We start from the raw sequence: 18,468 nt of genomic DNA, 5'->3' as shown, positions 1-18,468 counted from the left end.
AACACATCCAGCAAGAGTTTAGAAAAACCGACAGATCCAGGATCAGGCCAAATCATCAACTATTACATCCGGCTAAGCGAGTAATCCACGTATGAAAAATAACCCCCTGGTCTTGAAAACCTGCCTAAAAAAAAAAAAATAGCAGAAACTTATTTTGTAAACATAAGAGAATGGCAGAATAGGACCTAAAGGATAGAATATCTAGTTAAATACAAAGGACCAAGTAGCCACTTTTGAAGTACTTTTATTCAAACCAGAGCTCAAAAGCATCAGATTGAGACAGTTGACACAAACCACAATTTGAACTACTTATTAAATCCAAGCTCCTCATAGCAAGCTCCCATTCTAATCTGAAACTGCTTCAGCACATTCTTCAGGGCTGTTTGAGCATCAAGACCAAAGCCATCAAGCTTCTCTGCTGCCACCATGACAATGACTTCACTGATGATCTGTGAAAGAAAATTACAGTTAGCTCAAACTAAAGGGCTGGCAATAACTAAGGAGGCCAAGAACTAACAGCTTATGGAAGCAGGTAACAAACAGCTACAGGACATGCCAGTCTTAAAACCTTAATCAGAAGAGCTGCCAGCATTTTCAAGCAACAGTCTGAAGAGGGGATTCCCATGCAGAATGGGGTAGCTCCTTAGTCCGAAGACAAATCGATTACTTAATTCTGAAGATAATTGGATTTCACTTTTGATAGCCCACTCAGTCTTGGTAGACTTTAATAAAATGGAATCTTGCATGAAATACAACAGCTCATTTGGAAATGTACAATAGTATTAAGCATGGACAGATGTCTAGATAATTTGCTAAGAGATTGAAAGAGCATTTCATCTAGACATACTCATGCAATTAGACACTAGAAGCTTTAAACCAAACAAAAAGGTTTGTGAATGTTTCCTTTGTATTCACTAAAGGAAGAGTTGATATCTGTTCAGTGGAAGTTAGTATACACCATATACAAAAACCTTTTCACAGCTACAGAAATCTGGAAGAGCAGCTACACCAGGTAAACTGGTGAAGTATTGCCTTGGAAAAAGGAGGGTCTTTAAATTAAGGCTATTGTGTTCTGCACATTTGGATAAATTACAGATCCCTCACATCTCCCAACTTTCAGGGAACATCATGGAAATTAAGCATTTAATGCATCAAACCCCCCACACACACATACATTTGCATTATCAAGGTTACAGAAAAGGACTTCCAAAGTCTTCTCATATCATTTCAGAAAGGTAAACACCACATTACACCCCTGTCAGAAACCCAGCATTCCCATATTCTTTTGAGAAATGGCATCCAATCACTCCCTACTGGATTTAAAGGCTTGAAGTACCTGGAAGTTAACCAGAGGAATCTTGTGCTGCTTGGCATGAGTTTCAGCCAAAGCCTTCACAACTTCCTCAGGTTCCCCTTTTAGGATTTCTGTCAGCTTGCAAACCACAATTTCCCCATGGGCCTGGACGCCAGGATTGTTCTGCAGCTGCTCTTTGGAAAGTTCAGCAAACTTAGGGAACAGCTTCTGGACATCTGGATGTGTCTCAAACAAGCTGAGGATACAGGAAGGCAAAGTTAATGTTATCATGTCCTTTTTAAACTCATGAAAATTTAAAAAAGGAAAAAAGTACTTTGTTAAAATGTAAAAAACCCTGCACACATTAAGCCAAACAGGAATACTAGAGATCTTTCAGGAACCTTAATTCAAATTATTCTTGCAGAAACCAGAAACAGTTCCAGTATAGCATCACACTGAAGAACCATTTGATTGGAACACAGCAAAAAGAACCTACATCCTTACCAGACCATGTTTTATCTAATCCACAAGTTACATTGCATTATTTGCCCAACAGCAAGCTACACAATTGAGCCTCCACTAGTCAAAAAAATAGGTTTAATAAAACTACAAAAGAATTTGAGATTATACACCCTACTTGACCATTAGATCAACCAGTCTGTCAGATAAATTACACACTTCCTATGCTAAAACAGAAAAACGAACAAGAATCTCAGCCAGTTTTAAAAACTTAAGCCTTTAAAAATAACAAAAAATTCATAGTTTATAAAAAAATCCATATACGAGAGTTTCATAAAAGAAAAGTTTACCGTAGGAGAATAATCTCTCCATAATATTTGGGATTAGCCTCCACGGGAGCCCAGAAAGAGAGCACAGTCTTACAATCAGCAGTACAAGCACCCGTCGACCCGCAAAGCACTAACGCTACTAAAACTACAGAAACAGACGGCGAGAAACTAACTGCTGTAACTCCGCCTGCCTTCGCCCTCTTTATGAACAGACGGAGACTCCGCCCCCAAAGCACGTTCGCCCTATCAGCTGGAGAAGCCGCTAATTGAAGCACCGATCACCACAAGAGCTCATCAATTTTATTGAACGTCTCGTTAATCACATTATGTTTCTATTATTTTGATAATAAATAAATAAATACATAAATAAATACATAAACCTTACAGAACCTTCTTAATACTTAACAGAAGGATTTAATTTTTTAATTTAATATTTACGTGGACCTTATACCAGAAACACTGTATAGGGAATTACTTTAGCTGCTAATTGTATTTCCATCTGGACTCCTAATTACAGATGACATCCCTCTGTCAGCACTCAAGACTGTTAATTTTTTTTTTTTTTAATTTTATTACAATCCATACATAGTAATCAAGTTTTTACAAAAAAAAAAAGAATTATGTTAAGAACAGATCGATCCCCACCCCTGAGAGAGAGCAAGCCAAGCAAAGCGTAAAATTTAAGGCTTGTAAACATACCTAAATTAATAAATTCTCTGTGCTTTATAAACTTATTTTAAAATATTACTGATTAGATCCTGCCATGTTTTGAAAAAAGTCTGTACGGATCCTTTAACTGAGTATTTGATTTTTTCCAATTTCAAATAATATAACACATCGGTTTCCCACTGACTTAAAAGAGGAGAGTTTGGGTTCTTCCAGTTTATCAGAATGAGTCTGCGTGCCAAGAGTGTAGTGAATGCAATCACAATTAGTTTGTCTTTCTCCACTTTAAGCCCCTCTGGAAGAACCCCAAACACAGCTGTTAATGGGTTAGGAGGGATTGTGAGTCCAAGGCTGTCTGAGAGGTAATTAAAAATTTTTGTCCAGAATAATGTTAATTTGGTGCAGGCCCAGAACATGTGACCCAGTGAGGCTGGGACTTGGTTGCAACGTTCGCAGGTTGGATCATGCCCTGGATACATTTTGGAGAGTTTTAGTCGAGACAGATGTGCTTGATATATAATTTTAAGTTGTAAAATTGTATGCTTTGCACATATGGAGCTCGAGTGAATTCTCCGCATTGCTACTTTCCACTCCTTTTCTGATATATTAATTGAGAGATCTTTTTCCCACTGTCCTCTTGGATCTTTGAAAGGGAGGGATTGTAAAATGATTTTATATATTATAGAGATGGAGTTTAAGTCCTTGAGATTGAGCAATATTTTTTCCAGCGTGGATGAGGGTGCAAGATGAGGAAAATCTGGAAGGTTCTGTTTAACAAAGTTCCTGATTTGAAGATAGTGAAAGAAATTTGTAGCTGGAATGTTAAATTTGGAATGTAATTGTTCATAGGATGCAAAGACGTTGTCTATATAAAGATCTCTAAGCAAGTTAATTCCAAATTTTTTCCAGATATTAAAATATGTTTGTGAAGGTTGAAAGAGGTGGTTCTCTTGCAGAGGTGCCACAGAAAGAAGCTTCTCCGTCTTAAAATGCTTTCTACATTGGTTCCAGATTCTGAGTGGAGCACAATTGGGTTATTAGTGTATTGCCGATAACTTGTGTTTATTGGAGCGCAGAGCAAGGAATACAAAGAAGTACTGCAGGATTTTACTTCTATTGCGGTCCATGCCTGTGTATGTTCTTCTATTTGTGTCCAGGTTCTTATCACCTGTATATTTGCCGCCCAGTAATTAAACTGGAAGTTAGGTAGAGCCATGCCACCTTCTGCCTTTTGTCTTTGTAGAGTCGTTCTTTTTTAATGCGTGGATGTTTTGAATTCCAAATAAATCATCGACCTTTACATCCCTCTGTCAGCACTCCAGACTGTTAATTTTATCAAACTGATTTTGTTTTGATTTATATGTTACTTGTGTTTCATTTTTACCTCAGATTTGCAGTTTCTCAAAAGTATTTCTGATAAAAAGTTTACTCCAAAGTCTGTTTTCCAGAAAAACAATTTTTAAATCATTCTTGTTTAGCTGCTTTCACTTGCCTGTAAAATTTAACACTTGATGCTTTTGAAATGCTCTTATCAGTAGCTTCAGAGTTTTATTTCAAACAGTTTTACAATAAATTAGTTATTTTACCTCCAACTGTTTAATTAGCTGGTCTTTTGCTCTTCTTCATCTCTTATTCTACTTTCAGAAAAGCACTGTAGTGTGAGATTCACATTTATATGAAATATCTGTGTTTGTACCAAAGCTTTAAGTTCTTGTATTTCATTTTTATTACATTTGATCCTTTACTGCATCCTGATATTGATGATGACAAGTGGAAGAGAACAGACTTGCTAGCATCATCACTAGTAGATAACATCTGAAATAGTCAAAACACCCGAAAAAGTGGAATTGAAATCTCTTTGATGATGATGGTGATGAAAAATTTTCAACCCATGATAAAATCAGTAAATAATCCCTAATGCCAGTGCAAAAAGTCTAGTAAGATTAACCAAGTCAATTAACTTATTATTTAAATTTTTATAACAATCCTCATCTTTAACTTCTGAAGCAATGCTCAGTGTAGTTACCTATCTACAAAAATATTGCAGGTTGTAGTGCATGAAATGGTCTGTGTTGGGCTGCAGCAATTGTCTCTAAACACTTTCTCATTCTTTGTTTGTGCGCAACATTGTAGTTTAGCAGGTTATCTTCCATATTAAAATGATGTCTGCTTGTCAGCTTTTTGTTGTTTCCTTTAAAAAATATTGTGTTTCCAATTCTGATTTGAGCTTTTCCTAGTTAATTCTAAACAGCGGAAACCATGGAACAGGTACAAAAATTCCAGTAGCGTTTGACCTTAGAGATAGCCACAGATATTTGAAATAGAAAGAAAGAAAGGAGATCAATGGCAGGAGTGTATCATTCACAAGACTTTATGCTGCCGAGGACCGAGGAAGAAATCTTGTTGCTGTCACTATCTTCCCAAGACACTAGAATGCGGCCCCCTTGGGTTGCTGCAGCACCTCGTAACTCCATCAGGCATGTTGGTATTTGTAGTTTGAAGAAGCCTTGTTTGGCTCCTTGGGTGCCGCCACAGGGTGCTGCAGGTGCAACTGGGTCCTTGGAGGAACCACTTCTATTACACCCAGACATACAGGCAGAAGAATGTCAAGAAACAACTGGAACACTTCCTGGAGTATTATAAAATGAACCACCTCACCATCACCACTGAGTGAGCTGGAACCGGGAGGTGGGGGACAAAGCTTGTGAGAAGAGGCTACAGGAGAGAGAGAGAGAAAGTGAGAGAAGAAAAAGAAGAAGGGCTGTGCTATGCATTGTGTTGGGTACTTTCTGTACTGTGCTGTGATATGGGTAGTTACAGACAATGTTTCCCCACCTGAGTAAAGCGTGTGCAGTGTTGAACTTGTTTCTCAGCCTGTTTGTGTCAGGTTTTGGGGAGCGGTACACCCCCTGGTGGTCCATGTCATGTTATGGTGGCTCGTCCTTTTTCACCTCAAAGCCATTAGATTTAAGAACTTGAGGTGATGTTGTTTCAATTTAAGCAATTCATACCCAGTCGATGTTACTCAGGACTTGGTGGTTGGGGGCTCTTGGTTTACTTAGCATTTAAGTCTTTATCAAAGTCTTGCTAGAACATACAGATCTACAGTCCTTTGTTTTTTTTCTGGGATGTTTTAGTTTCTCCATTGAAGATTTTATTGTGTTTTTCTTTTTCATTCAATAAATTCTAATTTAAAGGGTCTTCTGGGCAGATGAGACAGAAATTAACTTGTGATGGCAAGAAGAAAGCGTGGAAATGAAACAGAAGTACTGAAGATCCAAAGCAGACCACCTCATCTGTTAAACTTGGTGATGGTAGTGCACATTTCTCTTCTTTGATGATTGAACTGCTGATGGTAGCTGCACAATGATTTCTGAGGTGTACAGAAACATCTGATCTGCTCAAATTCCAGTACATGCCTACAGATGCATTGTACGTCACTTCATCCCCCAACAAGATAGTCAGCCAAACACACTGCTGATGCAACAAAGGATTTTTTAAAAGCTGCAAAATGGAAATGGCCAGGTCGGTCACCCAATTTCAATCCACTTGAGCAGGCCTTCCATATGCTGAAAAGAACACTTAAGGTGACAAACAAGCAGGAGCTAAAGATGTCTGCATTACATGCTTGTCCTATCATTATCAGAGGAGATCATTAGCGCCTGCTGATGTCTATGGATCTCAGACTTCAAGCAGCCATTTTTTGCAAAGGGATATGAGACAACGCCCTAAATGTGACCTGCCATTGCTGTTTCCCAAACATTATAGCGCCCTGAAATGGGGGGACCATGGAGTAAAAGTGCTTTCATTCCCACATGGTGTGACTAAAATGTATTCAAATCCCCTTAAATGAAAGTCTGCAATGTGCACTTTAATTACGCCTAAATTGTTTGATTTGTAATTTTAAAATGTGGAGCAAAAGTGTAAATCAAGGAGAAACGTTCCTTTCTCCCAAACATTATGAAATGTGCAATAAATAAAAAAGTCACGTGTAATAACCAATTTTTTTTCAATGCGTATCTCGCAAGCCTGTCATGTTCATATAAATGATTTGCAGTAGCAACCTGTACATAAACTTGAGAGCGCGAAATCACTATAAAACACAGCTCAACCACGAGCTTGGGTAGAAAGAGATCCTCCAAAACCATCAGGATAACACGAGCTGTACATCAATGTGACACACTTAGTGTGCGATCAGGCTTGTCTTCTTTTGATTCCTGACGATGGATGCAGTAAAGGCTCTCAGATTATCTGCTCTTCACATGTACACATTTTTAAAGAGAATGATCTAAAAAGAACTCTTTGTCGGTCGTGAATATCCCAGTGAAACTCACGTGACATGTGAACCTTTTCAAATCGCATGTAGGACATCAGTGGTCACAGGCTTCGGTTCCTATGTTCTCCAGTAGGCGGCAGTGTAGCCCGCTCAGGACAATCCTGTCTGCACCGGTAATAGGACTCGCGTATTGTATGATCGCATTTGATTTTACGGGTTGTGTGCGGTACATATAGGGCAGAGGGCGCAGACTGGGTAGTTATAGCAGTTTTATTTCAGCACTGATGATCTGAGCCTCTACGGGTGCCCCCTAACCACAAGTTGATATATTCAGAACTTATGTTATCCACGTTCAGAACAGTGGTAGGCTGGTATTAGTATAGGTAAGGTGAAAATAAGAATAAAGTAGTCTCCGGCGTTGGCAAGGAGACACGGTGGTGCAGTGAGCCAAGAAAAGCTGCATTAAAATAGCGAAGAGGTAAAAAAAATAAAAAAAGTGTGAAACTATTCATTGCGAAGAATACAAATAAAATGGAGCAGTAAAAGTAAAACCGCTTCAGAAGACTAGGTTGAAACCTCGGCAGAAACCATCTTCATTCGTAATTTAGGTGAAAGAACGTCAAGCCTTTTATTAAAATAATAATAATAATAATAATAATAATAATAATAATAATAATAGAATAACATCTCCACTTCTTTGGTTCCACCTCCTCTGGCCTTGGTAATTCTTTATAATTTGCTGATAATCAGCACACAGTTAATAATAATAATAATAATAATAATAATAATAATAATAATAATAATTAAAGAAGCACAGGCGGATTCACGCCTTAAACACGCAAATCCTACACGGTGAATGCTATGTAAAGCTTTTTATAACAAAGTCAAAGCTGGTCTTCAGCATGTTCTTCACGTAGACCCCTCAGGTTACAATCTAATTCTATCAAATGAATTACAAAACGTGTTCCACGTTAAGTAAAAGGTGTGTTTGCTTCCAAGCTTACAGGGCTTGTCTTTGAGATGGATGGTTAAATTACCTGATCAACAAAACCTGATAGCATCAAGACTTGTCCAAGCAGCTAAAACTAAGAGTTTACAAAAAGTCACAAAATGCAAGCATGCCTTCACGGACTGTGGACATCCTGCCTTAAGTTCGATTCTCTTTCACAAAAGTTCATTGTCAACTTTATTTTTACCTCATCTATGGACAAATTATTCTTTCTTAATTCCTAGGGATAATTCACATAAAACATCAAGTTCACTCAGACATGCAGTAGTGCGAAACATGGAAAGCAAAGTGCAAGGAGACCAAGAATTATAAATACAACTCAATCAGTGTGCACACAATACACCTGCATAACTCCTCACTGTGACTGTGATTGTGACCACTCTTACTGTCTTTAGCCATGTCTGATGTTTCCTTTCTTTTAATAATTTTGATTTGCATTTGAGTGCTGGATTTCTTGTTCATCATTTATTTATTTATTGAGCTTCTGTACAAAGCCAAATTTCCCTTGGGAACAAATAAAGATCTATCTATCTATCTATCTATCTATCTATCTATCTATCTATCTATCTATCTATCTATCTATCTATCTAATATACCTACACTCTTAAAACCAAAGAGTGTTTCTTCAGATCAGTGCCTTACAGGAGGCATTTTTTGTTACCAAAAGAGCTATCCACGTGAAGATTCCAGAACAAACCCTTTTTTTTTGTTTAGATATGTAATGAGACCCGTAAATAACCATGGACAGATTATATCAACTTTGTGAAATACCACCAAGTTCCTGATTTTTAAACGATTCTTGCTGCATGCAATAACACAGGCTTGGATCAGATTTTCTCGACCTGTTAATATCAGTTAGGACGTGACACATATGTTGTTATTGCTACTTGAGAAAGGAAGTGAGGTAGACAATGTATGAATAATTGTACGGAGTATTAGTCATAGGTGTGTTTAGGGATGAAGTTAATTGTTTTGATTTTCTTCCTCAAAGATACAGAAGATCTTTGGTGGATGAAGCAGCTTTCATAGACAGGCAAAAAGTGATGTAAAAATTGCAATTATTCAACTCTTGATGGTTTTGGATGGGTTATGGTTAATTGTGGTTCACAATTTTTAAACAAAATCTTTTTGAAAAAGGCACCCAATGGAGTGTTAAAATCTGTTGAAGTGTCAAGCTAAAATCATTGGTGGTAATGGTGTTGAACATTGAAAGATCATAAGAAGAACATAAAAAATAATGGCAGGAGACCATTCAGCTCATCAAGCCTGTTTGTTTAGCTAATAGCTAAGCTGCCCCAATATCTCATCCTGATTCTTCTTAAAAGTTGTCAAGGTTTCTGCTTCAGCTCCATAGCTCTATAGTTTGTTCCAGAGTCCCACAACTTTTTTTTGTAAAGAAGTGCTTCCTGGCTTTAGTCCCCTTAATTTCCACTAATGCCCTTGAGTACCTGATTCACCATTAAGTTGAAAGAAAACTGCAATATCTACTTTATCAATGCCTTTGTGGATTTTGTACACCTGGATTAGGTCCCCATGCATTCTCCTATGCTCAAGATTAAACAGATTTAATTCTCAGAGTAGGACATGCCCAAAAGTCTTGGGATGCATATGGTTGCTCTCCTCTGAACAGCTTCAAGTCCAGTAATGTCTTTCTTGTATGGTGGTGATCATAACCAGGTAGAGTTTTGATAGAGCAAAACTAGTCGGTTTTTCCTAATGTATAATTACACAAAGGAACATCTGTTATTATTACGATTACTATTAGCGTTGCTTTGTTTATTATTATTGTTGTTATTATTGCTGTTGCGTTATTGTTGTGAATAATAATAATAATAATAATAATAATAATAATAATAATAATACGGCTGTTGTAGTTGCCGAATTCTAGAGTTGACTCGGTAGTCTTCAGAAGTCAGTGCGCCATACAAACTTGCCCTGCGGCTGCAGAAAAGCGTTTTCGAAATTCTCGTTCCATCTAAAAGGTTTGTCCTCACGCGGTAGCCGTCTTGCCCATTCTTTCCGCTCCCTGGCAACAAGATGGCGGACTTGTCCCTAGATGAGTTGATTCGACAGCGCGGATTCAATCATAAAGGGAATAACAGGTAAGCTGGGACAGATATCATTGAAATGTACATATTTTTATTTCTTAACTTAGCGAGAGGTTCCAGGTAATCGATTATCAGTTTGTTAGTATTCTTTTCTTTTTTCCTTCACCTATAGTGCTTGTTTTCATGGTGTAAACGGCCCCAAAGCCCACCTCTCTAATGTCTGATTGGTCACTCTTTTAAGCGTTCTCGTTTGTAATTTGCTGGAGCCTTTACCTTAATTTTACTATTCGTCTCCGTAAATGTCACTTATGTGTAGGCAATCGTAAAGGCCAGCTTTTATTTCGTTTGTATGAAAAAAAAAACAAAGCATAGTATCGCCAAGTTGGTTTAAGAAAGCATAAAAATTATAAGCACGCTTAATAACGGCACAATGGTGGCAAACACGCGTTGCTTTTAATCCTCTTTTTTGGAGTTTAAAGTAAATATTCCTGATCTTTTTATAGGATTTGTTGTGCACTTTACACGTGTGTGTAGTGAGCTCTTATTAATACTCAAGTTTCCAACTGTGTATTGATTTCAGGCCCCTTGCTGCACGCTAAACTTTTCATGAATGTTATTGTCTTCGGGACGTATTACTGCTTACTGACTTGCAGAAAATGGATCCAGCGTCTTTGATGCGCTGAATGGCATTACTTCCGCTTTTAAACGTTAGCGGCTTGTAATAAAAGTTAGTGATTTGGGGTGGCAGCAACATTCATTTCTTTGTAATGACATCGGTTACATTACCGCAGTTGGGTGAACGTTTTGCTTTTCTATGATCAGCAGTGACGTGATGAGAGTGGAGTGGTTGTTTGAATGCGGCCGTGATGGAGTGCCGTTCAGTCCAGGGCTGTTTTCCGTTTTATACTCGTTGATACCGACAGACGTCACGGCACCCTGCGCCCTGTTAATGGACAAGGCAGACAAATGGGGGAAACATCCTCAACTCGTAACCGAAATGCCAAGTTGCAAAGATTGGTTTTGATTGGCGCAATCATTAAGGACCTGTGCTATATCATCTACTACGTTTTAGTGGAACTGTCATTTTGGTGTGCTTTTCTAAATGACGCTGTTGTGAAAGTGTTTTAATCCTTTCTCGGAAAGCTGTGATTTACTGGAGTCTTCAGTCATGCATGCAGTGACATTTGCCAGGATTGACATAATGAACTCTACAGCATCATATACAGCATATAAATGTATATAATCAAATATGTGTTATTCATTATGGTTGGACAAAAGTAGCTAAAAGAAATAAGGAAACAACAAGAATGCATCACTGAACTTTCTTTGCTTTCTTTCCTTAACTTAAGCAAGGAGCCAGTGTGTTTGTTTAACCATAGTCCAGAAATGGCTGTTAACTATTTTTTCCTAAAGCAAAAGTGTGTCCATTTCCCTGAGGCACGTCATGTACATGATCTTTTACAGTTATATTTCCCTCTAAAATTATACATATTATTGAAATTTTGATGTATTAGTTGCTAGCCACAAAAGTTGATTGGTGAAATTTTTTTTTTTTTAGTAGGCTATGTTCACCAGTGACCTTTTTCGCAGAATATTTTCCTAGAAATTTGCAGTGCCTCCAGCTTATACAAATAATTTTTTCCCCCCCGCATCCCATGATACCATAGCCAACATGACTGCACAGAGCTGTAGTAGCCACATGCTTAAAAATGAAGGTACCATTGTTGGTTCTTCAAAGTGAATGCCGTAGGGGAACCATTTTTGCTTCCCAAAAGACCCATCCACATGAAGATTCCATAATGAACCTTCATTTATATAGATCTTGAACAGACTCTCTACAGTAAATAACGATGAACAGATGGTAACATATTGGTGAAATTTCTACATATTTGGAATTTTTTTTCAAAACGCGTAGAACCATCTTAATATGCAAAGAACCCTTACCAGAATGAAATGGCGATTTGTCAAGCAGGTGTTCAACATGAGAGTATACAACCCAATAAAGAACCATAAAATGTCATTAAAGAAACACTATTTTTAAGAGTGCCATTGCAAAACTTTCAGGCATGTGTATTGTAAGCATACTCTACCCTACATGATACATCACTGCCCAATGTGTTTGGTGCATGCATTATGTCACTACTCCTGCCTGAATTGCACCCTATATGCATTAAAAAGTCTGGATTTTCATTTTAAGGGTACATTAGCTGACCATAATGAGAGCATTAAGAAATTACTGTATAGATTCATTATACGTTGATCCCGTGCAACCTAGGTTCTCTGGTGATGCAGGTACACACCAGTATGCATATACTATTTGCTGGTACACCAAAGAGGGAAGTGCCAGTACAGGGTAGCGCAAAACCAATCTGTGATTCTTGCCAACTCACTGCGTGCAGGGTCCATATAAGAAGATGCAGTCTAAAAATTTTGTGTCATGTTTATATACTAATAACACCATCTCTGACAGCTGAGTGTGAGTCTTAAGTTGAATTAAAACATTCAAGAATACTATTGCTTAACATTGTTCAGTATGATTATGCCAGGGAGGATCTGGAATATGAACTACAGCCGCATTGTTGTACAGCAACAGCGTTACCACTGTGCCACCGTGCTGCCCATACCAAATTACAGATGTGAATTTAATCAATTTTTCCATTTCTGAAACCTCTTAAAGCAGTTTAGGTTTTTCTTTTTTGTTTTTTTTTTTTTTGTTTTTTGTCCAGGTTTTATCTCAGCAGCATTTGGTGCATGCATGAAGCAAGTTCCCATGGATGGGATGCCACTCTCTTGCATGGTATATTCACTGATTTATGGTTAATTTAGAACAGTGGCTCTCAACATTCAGTCCTCGGAGCTCTCTGTGCCTGCAGGTTTTTGTCCCAACTCATTTATTTTCTTAATTGGACTCCTGCCTTAATTTAGCAAGAAATTATTTCCCAGTTTCTGTATTTTTTTACAATCATCTGTAAGACACATACTGGTTAAACTGTATTTTTACTGAATAACAGGAATGTATATCTGTTAGATGAGTAAAAATAATTTGTTTTCCTTTTAAATATGTATTCACTGCTCAAAAAGAAAATGAATGGAACATTTAATCATCACAGTCTAACACCAAGTCATTTAAGCTTCAGGGATATCAATCTGGCCAGTTAAGAAGCACAAGTGATTGTCAATCAACTTCACCTGCTTTAGTACAAATGAAAGTGACAACTGGTGCACTGGAGAGGCAGCAGCAGGACACCCCCAAAAAAGGGAGTGGTTTTGCGGGTGGTGGCCACAGACAATTGCTCTCTCCTTATCCTTGCACACAGAAGCAGATAATCAGTCCTGCTGCTGGGTTGATGCCCTTTTACAGGCCTGTCCAGCTCTCTTCATGTAATGGCTCATCTCCCGGTATTTCCTCCATGTTGTTCAGACTGTGCTGGGAGAGACGGCAAACCTTCTAGCGGCGGCGGCACAAATGGAAGTGGCATTCTGGAGGACCGGGGCCTCAAGTATAAACGGTGCGTATGCACAGAAATGTTGCGTAAAAACGTTTCCACGTTCAAATCACGATGTATAAAACCTAAACTAGGCATAAAGCCACACACATTTCCACGGTACCTCATACCCTGTCGTACGCAAGTTCTGCACTTGGTTTTGCAGACTGGCGGCACCCTGCGTCAAAGCAGTGCTACTGTTCCTGTGTGGTTACCCTTTCTATTTTAGATCAACATCTCTGATGCGGCTTTATAAATATACTGAAATTAACCGCATATTGTTTATTAGTTTAATGCATCTGATTGTAATTAACTAGTAACAATATAATGGTCCACGGAATAGCCAAACTATTCTAAATAAAATAGCTGCTTTAGCGTTGTTACTCTCACTGCACCTTCTTCTTTCAGCTGCTCCCGTTAAGGGCTGCCACAGTGGATCATCTTTTTCCATATTACTCTCACTGCACCACTCGGAGTATTTATATCACTGTATCTGAGTGGGGAATCAAAGATCTACAGAAGCTGAGAAAGAGAATTATCGGTATACAGCATCAAGCACGTGTTGCCCCAGCTATGTGTCTATTAAACTGCTTTCACACGGCAAACGTTTCAAAGCCTTTCCTGTACAGACCTCGTGGTTCAGAAACAGTTTCATCCCAAGAATTCTAAACGCACTCAATCAAGTGCTCCTTGTAAAACTGTTCGTACTTATAAGTAGAATTGCCTCACTGTAAACTTGCACTACAGTTACAATATTGCACAATCTGAGCCACTTCATAAAGCGCATATTTACATATGATTATGATATCATTTTTAAGATGAAATACAGCAAAAAATGTTTATTATGTTATACAGATAAAACTTTTAACTTCATTTAAATAATCTGTATTGTTAATAATTAAACATGCACTCCTTTCACAAATTGTTCCTGCCTCCCGCAGTATTCTTACTGGGACTGGCGTGACACTGGAAGGATAGATGGATAGAATAATTAAACACGTACTACGAAGATATTTCAATGTTCCTGAATCGGCGTTCTAAGCTTACAGATGGCTTAACATCTATTACAGAGCTGATTGTGTGACGATTGGGTATTTGGAGAAAGAAAAGTAAGGACAGGAATTGGAGGTTAGTACGTTTGAATGAGACAGTACTTCAGTACTAAAGCATTTCATCGAAGGTCGTGCATGGCGCAGCAAGCATCTGAGACATGAACAATCACTGCTCCACCGTGTTCCCATGTTTAATAACATGCTTTAACTCCTATCATCATGAAAATGATATCACGTATACATCTCAGTATTTTAATTATTCAGAGAGCTATAGTATCACGAATGTAATGGATTCTGTGTCCTGTCGGAGGAAGAGAAAGCCAGTTTAAGAAGCAAGTAGTGATTCACACACACAGAGCACATAGAAGATCACATACAAAACAAAGTATTTAACTTGCTACTTTAGTTACGATGGGATTTGAGAAACTAATAAACAATTTTAAGATGAAGTTTATGATGTTCTACTTTAATGACAAAATAAACTCTGTACCCTAATAAGCTTTCATATGACACTCAGCCGGTGGGCTACGACTCGCCTTTTCACAGCGACTTTGATATGTGACTTCTTTTTTTATTTCGGACACAGTGCAACTTTGTGAACTTGAGCTTTCGAGTTTCTCCGACATTCTGTCACTCGATCAACTTCCTTTTGCTGTTTATACCACTGTTTAAACCAACAAATAGTATGTTTTTCCTTTGCCTCCACTTGGTATTCGCATAATTCTGGGAGGAACTGGGGTGAGACAGCAGGCGTGTGGACGAGTGTTACTTTTCACGCTGACCGGGATTTATGTAGCGGAAGAACGTGGAAGTTGGCGAATGCACAAATTCCTGCATCTGAAATTTTTTGTGCATAAGCACATTTCGGCTTTTGTGCTTACATCATGTTATGGTGCAAATTCTACGCACGGCGTTATGCATGAGGCCCCTGGACTACCTGAATTGGCTGAAGGTACTGCCTCGTGCTACCAGTAGTGATGAGGACACGAGCAAAATGCAAAACTAGAGAAGAATGAGTTAGGAAGGATAAGGAGAGAACAATTATCTGTGACCACCACTTGCAAAGCCATTTCCTTTTGGGAGTTGTCTTGCTGCTGCCTGTCCAGTGTACCAGTTGTCACTTTTTTTTGTACCAAAGCAGGTGAAGTAGATTGACAATTGCTTAAGTTTCCTAACTGGACAGATCGATATTCCCAAGGCTTAATTGACTTTTTATTATACTGTCATGATTAAGTGTTCCTTTAATTTTTTTTTGAGCAGTGTATTGTAATGTTCTGTTTATTCAGACAATTACTTATAACAGCTTATGCAGTAAAGCTGACATAGCTGCTCCTTTCATAGTCATTTGCACAGGTGTTTGCTCTGCTCACCATTGTATCTGAATATTGACAGTTTATTACCTCCTTAGCTTTACATTTTTTCTCAAAAAGCATTTAAAAAGCGTATCATTATTTTGACTTGAAAAATTCTAATGTAAAATGAGCAAAACACTAAAAGTACAAAGTCAGAAGTGTAAAAATGTATTAATGTTACAAATAATGTTAATAATGACAAATAATAGTAATGATGGTAATACTGTATATAGTGTCAAAATATCTTTTTTGTGTGGTATATCTTTGAACATTTACCCAACACTGTTCAGCATAACTGTTTATCTCAACAGCAATTCTTTCAATCACATCATCAAGAAATAACTTCAGGTAATTAAGGTGATCTTGGCTGTCAACGTTCACTTTTATTCCTGGCTGCCACACAAAATTAAAACAAGGTGGTGCTGGATTATTTGAAGCAGCGTTAACAGAAACACAAACCCAAGCATCACTTTCAGATTTAATAGAATCACTTTCAGTATCACTGTTTGTTTTAATTTCACTCCCTGAAAACTGATTCACTTCGTCATCACTGCCCATATCGCTGTCAAAAGTGGGCAACACCTGGGCAGCTGAAAAAGTTTGTTAAGAAATGCAACTATGAGGCTGGGAGAAGACTTGACACTTACGTAAGACAAGCCTACTCTGCTGCCTGGGTAACTCTCAGACTTGACGCTTATATAAGACATGCCTACACTGTTGCCAGTGCAACGCACAGGACTAATGCTGTTGCCGTTTTTCCAGCCTGAGTAATCCTCTGATCTAATGTTTATGCGAGATGCGCCTATACAGTTGCCCGAGTGGTACACGGGATTAACGCTTTTAGCACTGTTTTCACAGCCTAAGTAATTCTCAGGTCTAATACTAGGGAGGTTAAGAAAGTAAACTCCACAGAGAAAAATAATTTAAAAATAAATAAGTATTTAAAGATACATAAAAATCAAATACAGTATGTATTAATTTCCAATAAGTGAAAATCTGACACTACTGCAGTTTTCTAAGTGCAAAATAAAAGGAAGAAATGGATCAGCTAATTAAACAATGTGATCCTTTAAAGGTAACAATGACTGACTGACTACAGTGGACCCTGAGGACTGAGCGTTAAGAACCGCAAGGGAACAATCTTTGAAAACACAGGGAGCCATCCAAACTCCTATCTAGAAAGGGCTGAGGCAGGGAGCTGTCACCCAGCAATTCTATGTTTTTGGTACTAATTACTTGTTTGGTTTTGTTAATTCTGAGTTTAATTTCATGCTACCTCGTTGCCCATGCCTCATGCCAGTGTTTGTGACATTAAAATTGTCTTGAGTCCAATCAAATGTGTGAAAAATGAAGTCTGCAACATGATTTCTTGCTGTGTTTTCATTTGAAATGATTCAGAGATATCCAGAATGCAAAATTCATGTTTGAGCTTCAGTCATTGAAAATACAAAATTGCTTAATCCAATTTTATTACCCTTGGGATTTCTGTCAAAACGATACTAGACAGAATTCAGTTGTATTTATTTCTAAAATTGAATTATGTCACATAATTGATTACTGCTTTGCTTACTCGGTTTTTAATTTTTTCTGAGATTATTATATAGCAGTTGTTCTAACTGTTGGTATATATAGCATATCGGTGCTCTTATACTCCTACAGCATCATTTTAATTTTGTCAAGTTATGGGATATGCTTTTAGAATAAATTAAGCCAGCACATTTTCTTTGTATATCTGTACAGTGTACTGTGTGTGCTTACATGTTTGGGTGGTTGTCATCCATTGTACCAGGCTGAGCCTGAGCAGTTGATCTTCCATAATCCAAAACATGTATCATATCTATGAAAAAAACTTGAAGACTATTTGAAACTGTTGAAAGTGTTTAGACAGTAGTGGTAAAAATTTAAATATATCTATATTGCAGGATTCATGGTGGTGCCGTATTAATTGCTTTAAATCTGAAGACACAGTTATCATGCCCTTTTTTTAAATTTGAGTCATAAGTATTATTTTTTTATTGTTAGTCTTCATCTTAATAATATAGCATATCAAATTTGGAAGTCTAGGGGATATTGCAATATACAAAATGAAGTACGGTCTGAAAAGTTTAAGTAAATGGCCATCATCTAGTGCATCTCTATGGTAAATTCTGAAATGATGAGAAGGAATGCTGTGTTAGTGATACGTTTTCACATTTATATTCACAGAATGCTTATGCGAGGAGGTGGTGGTGGTCCTGGAGGTATCCGATCTCGAATTGGACCTCCAATCAAACAGTCTATTGGAGGGGCATCCTTGTTAATGCAACGTGGTGGAACTTTTGATGCCCGGCAGAAAATTGGTGTGACAGACGCAAGACTTCGACTGAGTAGTGGCATGGTCAGCGCTGGTATGTTTGGTTTCTTCCTTAATCTGATGACTCTCCAGTGTTTCATATATTTATTCTTTATTGATATTTGAAAAAAAACAATCAAAATTAGTTACTGCATTTTGCATATTA

At 37.8% G+C, this 18,468-nt stretch overlaps 2 protein-coding genes across 2 annotated transcripts in view; one reads left to right on the top strand and one right to left on the bottom strand.

Moving 5' to 3' along the window:
• Positions 1–244: 244 nt before the first annotated feature.
• On the bottom strand, positions 245–8,432 carry LOC120538154 (myoglobin-like). Its single transcript, XM_039767592.1, has 4 exons — positions 8,420–8,432; positions 2,104–2,344; positions 1,337–1,550; positions 245–449 (listed from the first exon to the last, which is right to left on the bottom strand). The coding sequence occupies exons 1-4, from the start codon at positions 8,430–8,432 to the stop codon at positions 306–308; spliced, it is 612 nt and encodes a 203-aa protein (XP_039623526.1). The 3' UTR covers positions 245–305.
• Positions 8,433–10,050: 1,618 nt separating this feature from the next.
• The window catches only part of poldip3 (polymerase (DNA-directed), delta interacting protein 3), a 39,734-nt gene continuing 31,316 nt past the window's right edge, over positions 10,051–18,468 (top strand). Inside the window, exons 1-2 of the mRNA XM_039765668.1 lie at positions 10,051–10,135; positions 18,176–18,357. Of these exons, the coding sequence (XP_039621602.1) occupies positions 10,071–10,135; positions 18,176–18,357 (247 nt within the window). The 5' untranslated portion in view covers positions 10,051–10,070. The remainder of the gene's footprint in view (positions 10,136–18,175; positions 18,358–18,468) is intronic.

The sequence above is a fragment of the Polypterus senegalus genome, chromosome 10, assembly GCF_016835505.1.
Source record: "Polypterus senegalus isolate Bchr_013 chromosome 10, ASM1683550v1, whole genome shotgun sequence".
In the NCBI taxonomy this organism is placed as follows: Eukaryota; Metazoa; Chordata; class Cladistia; order Polypteriformes; family Polypteridae; genus Polypterus; species Polypterus senegalus.
Note: the sequence above shows the minus strand (reverse complement) of the source record. Positions and strands in the feature narration are given on the sequence as shown.

Bases quoted from the DNA above. Each gene is read 5' to 3' on its own strand.
- LOC120538154 (XM_039767592.1), bottom strand. The intron at 1,551-2,103 runs GTAAACTTTTCT...CTGTATCCTCAG, and splicing joins GGAGAGATTATTCTCCTACG to CTTGTTTGAGACACATCCAG. The intron at 450-1,336 runs GTACTTCAAGCC...TTTCTTTCACAG, and splicing joins TTCCTCTGGTTAACTTCCAG to ATCATCAGTGAAGTCATTGT.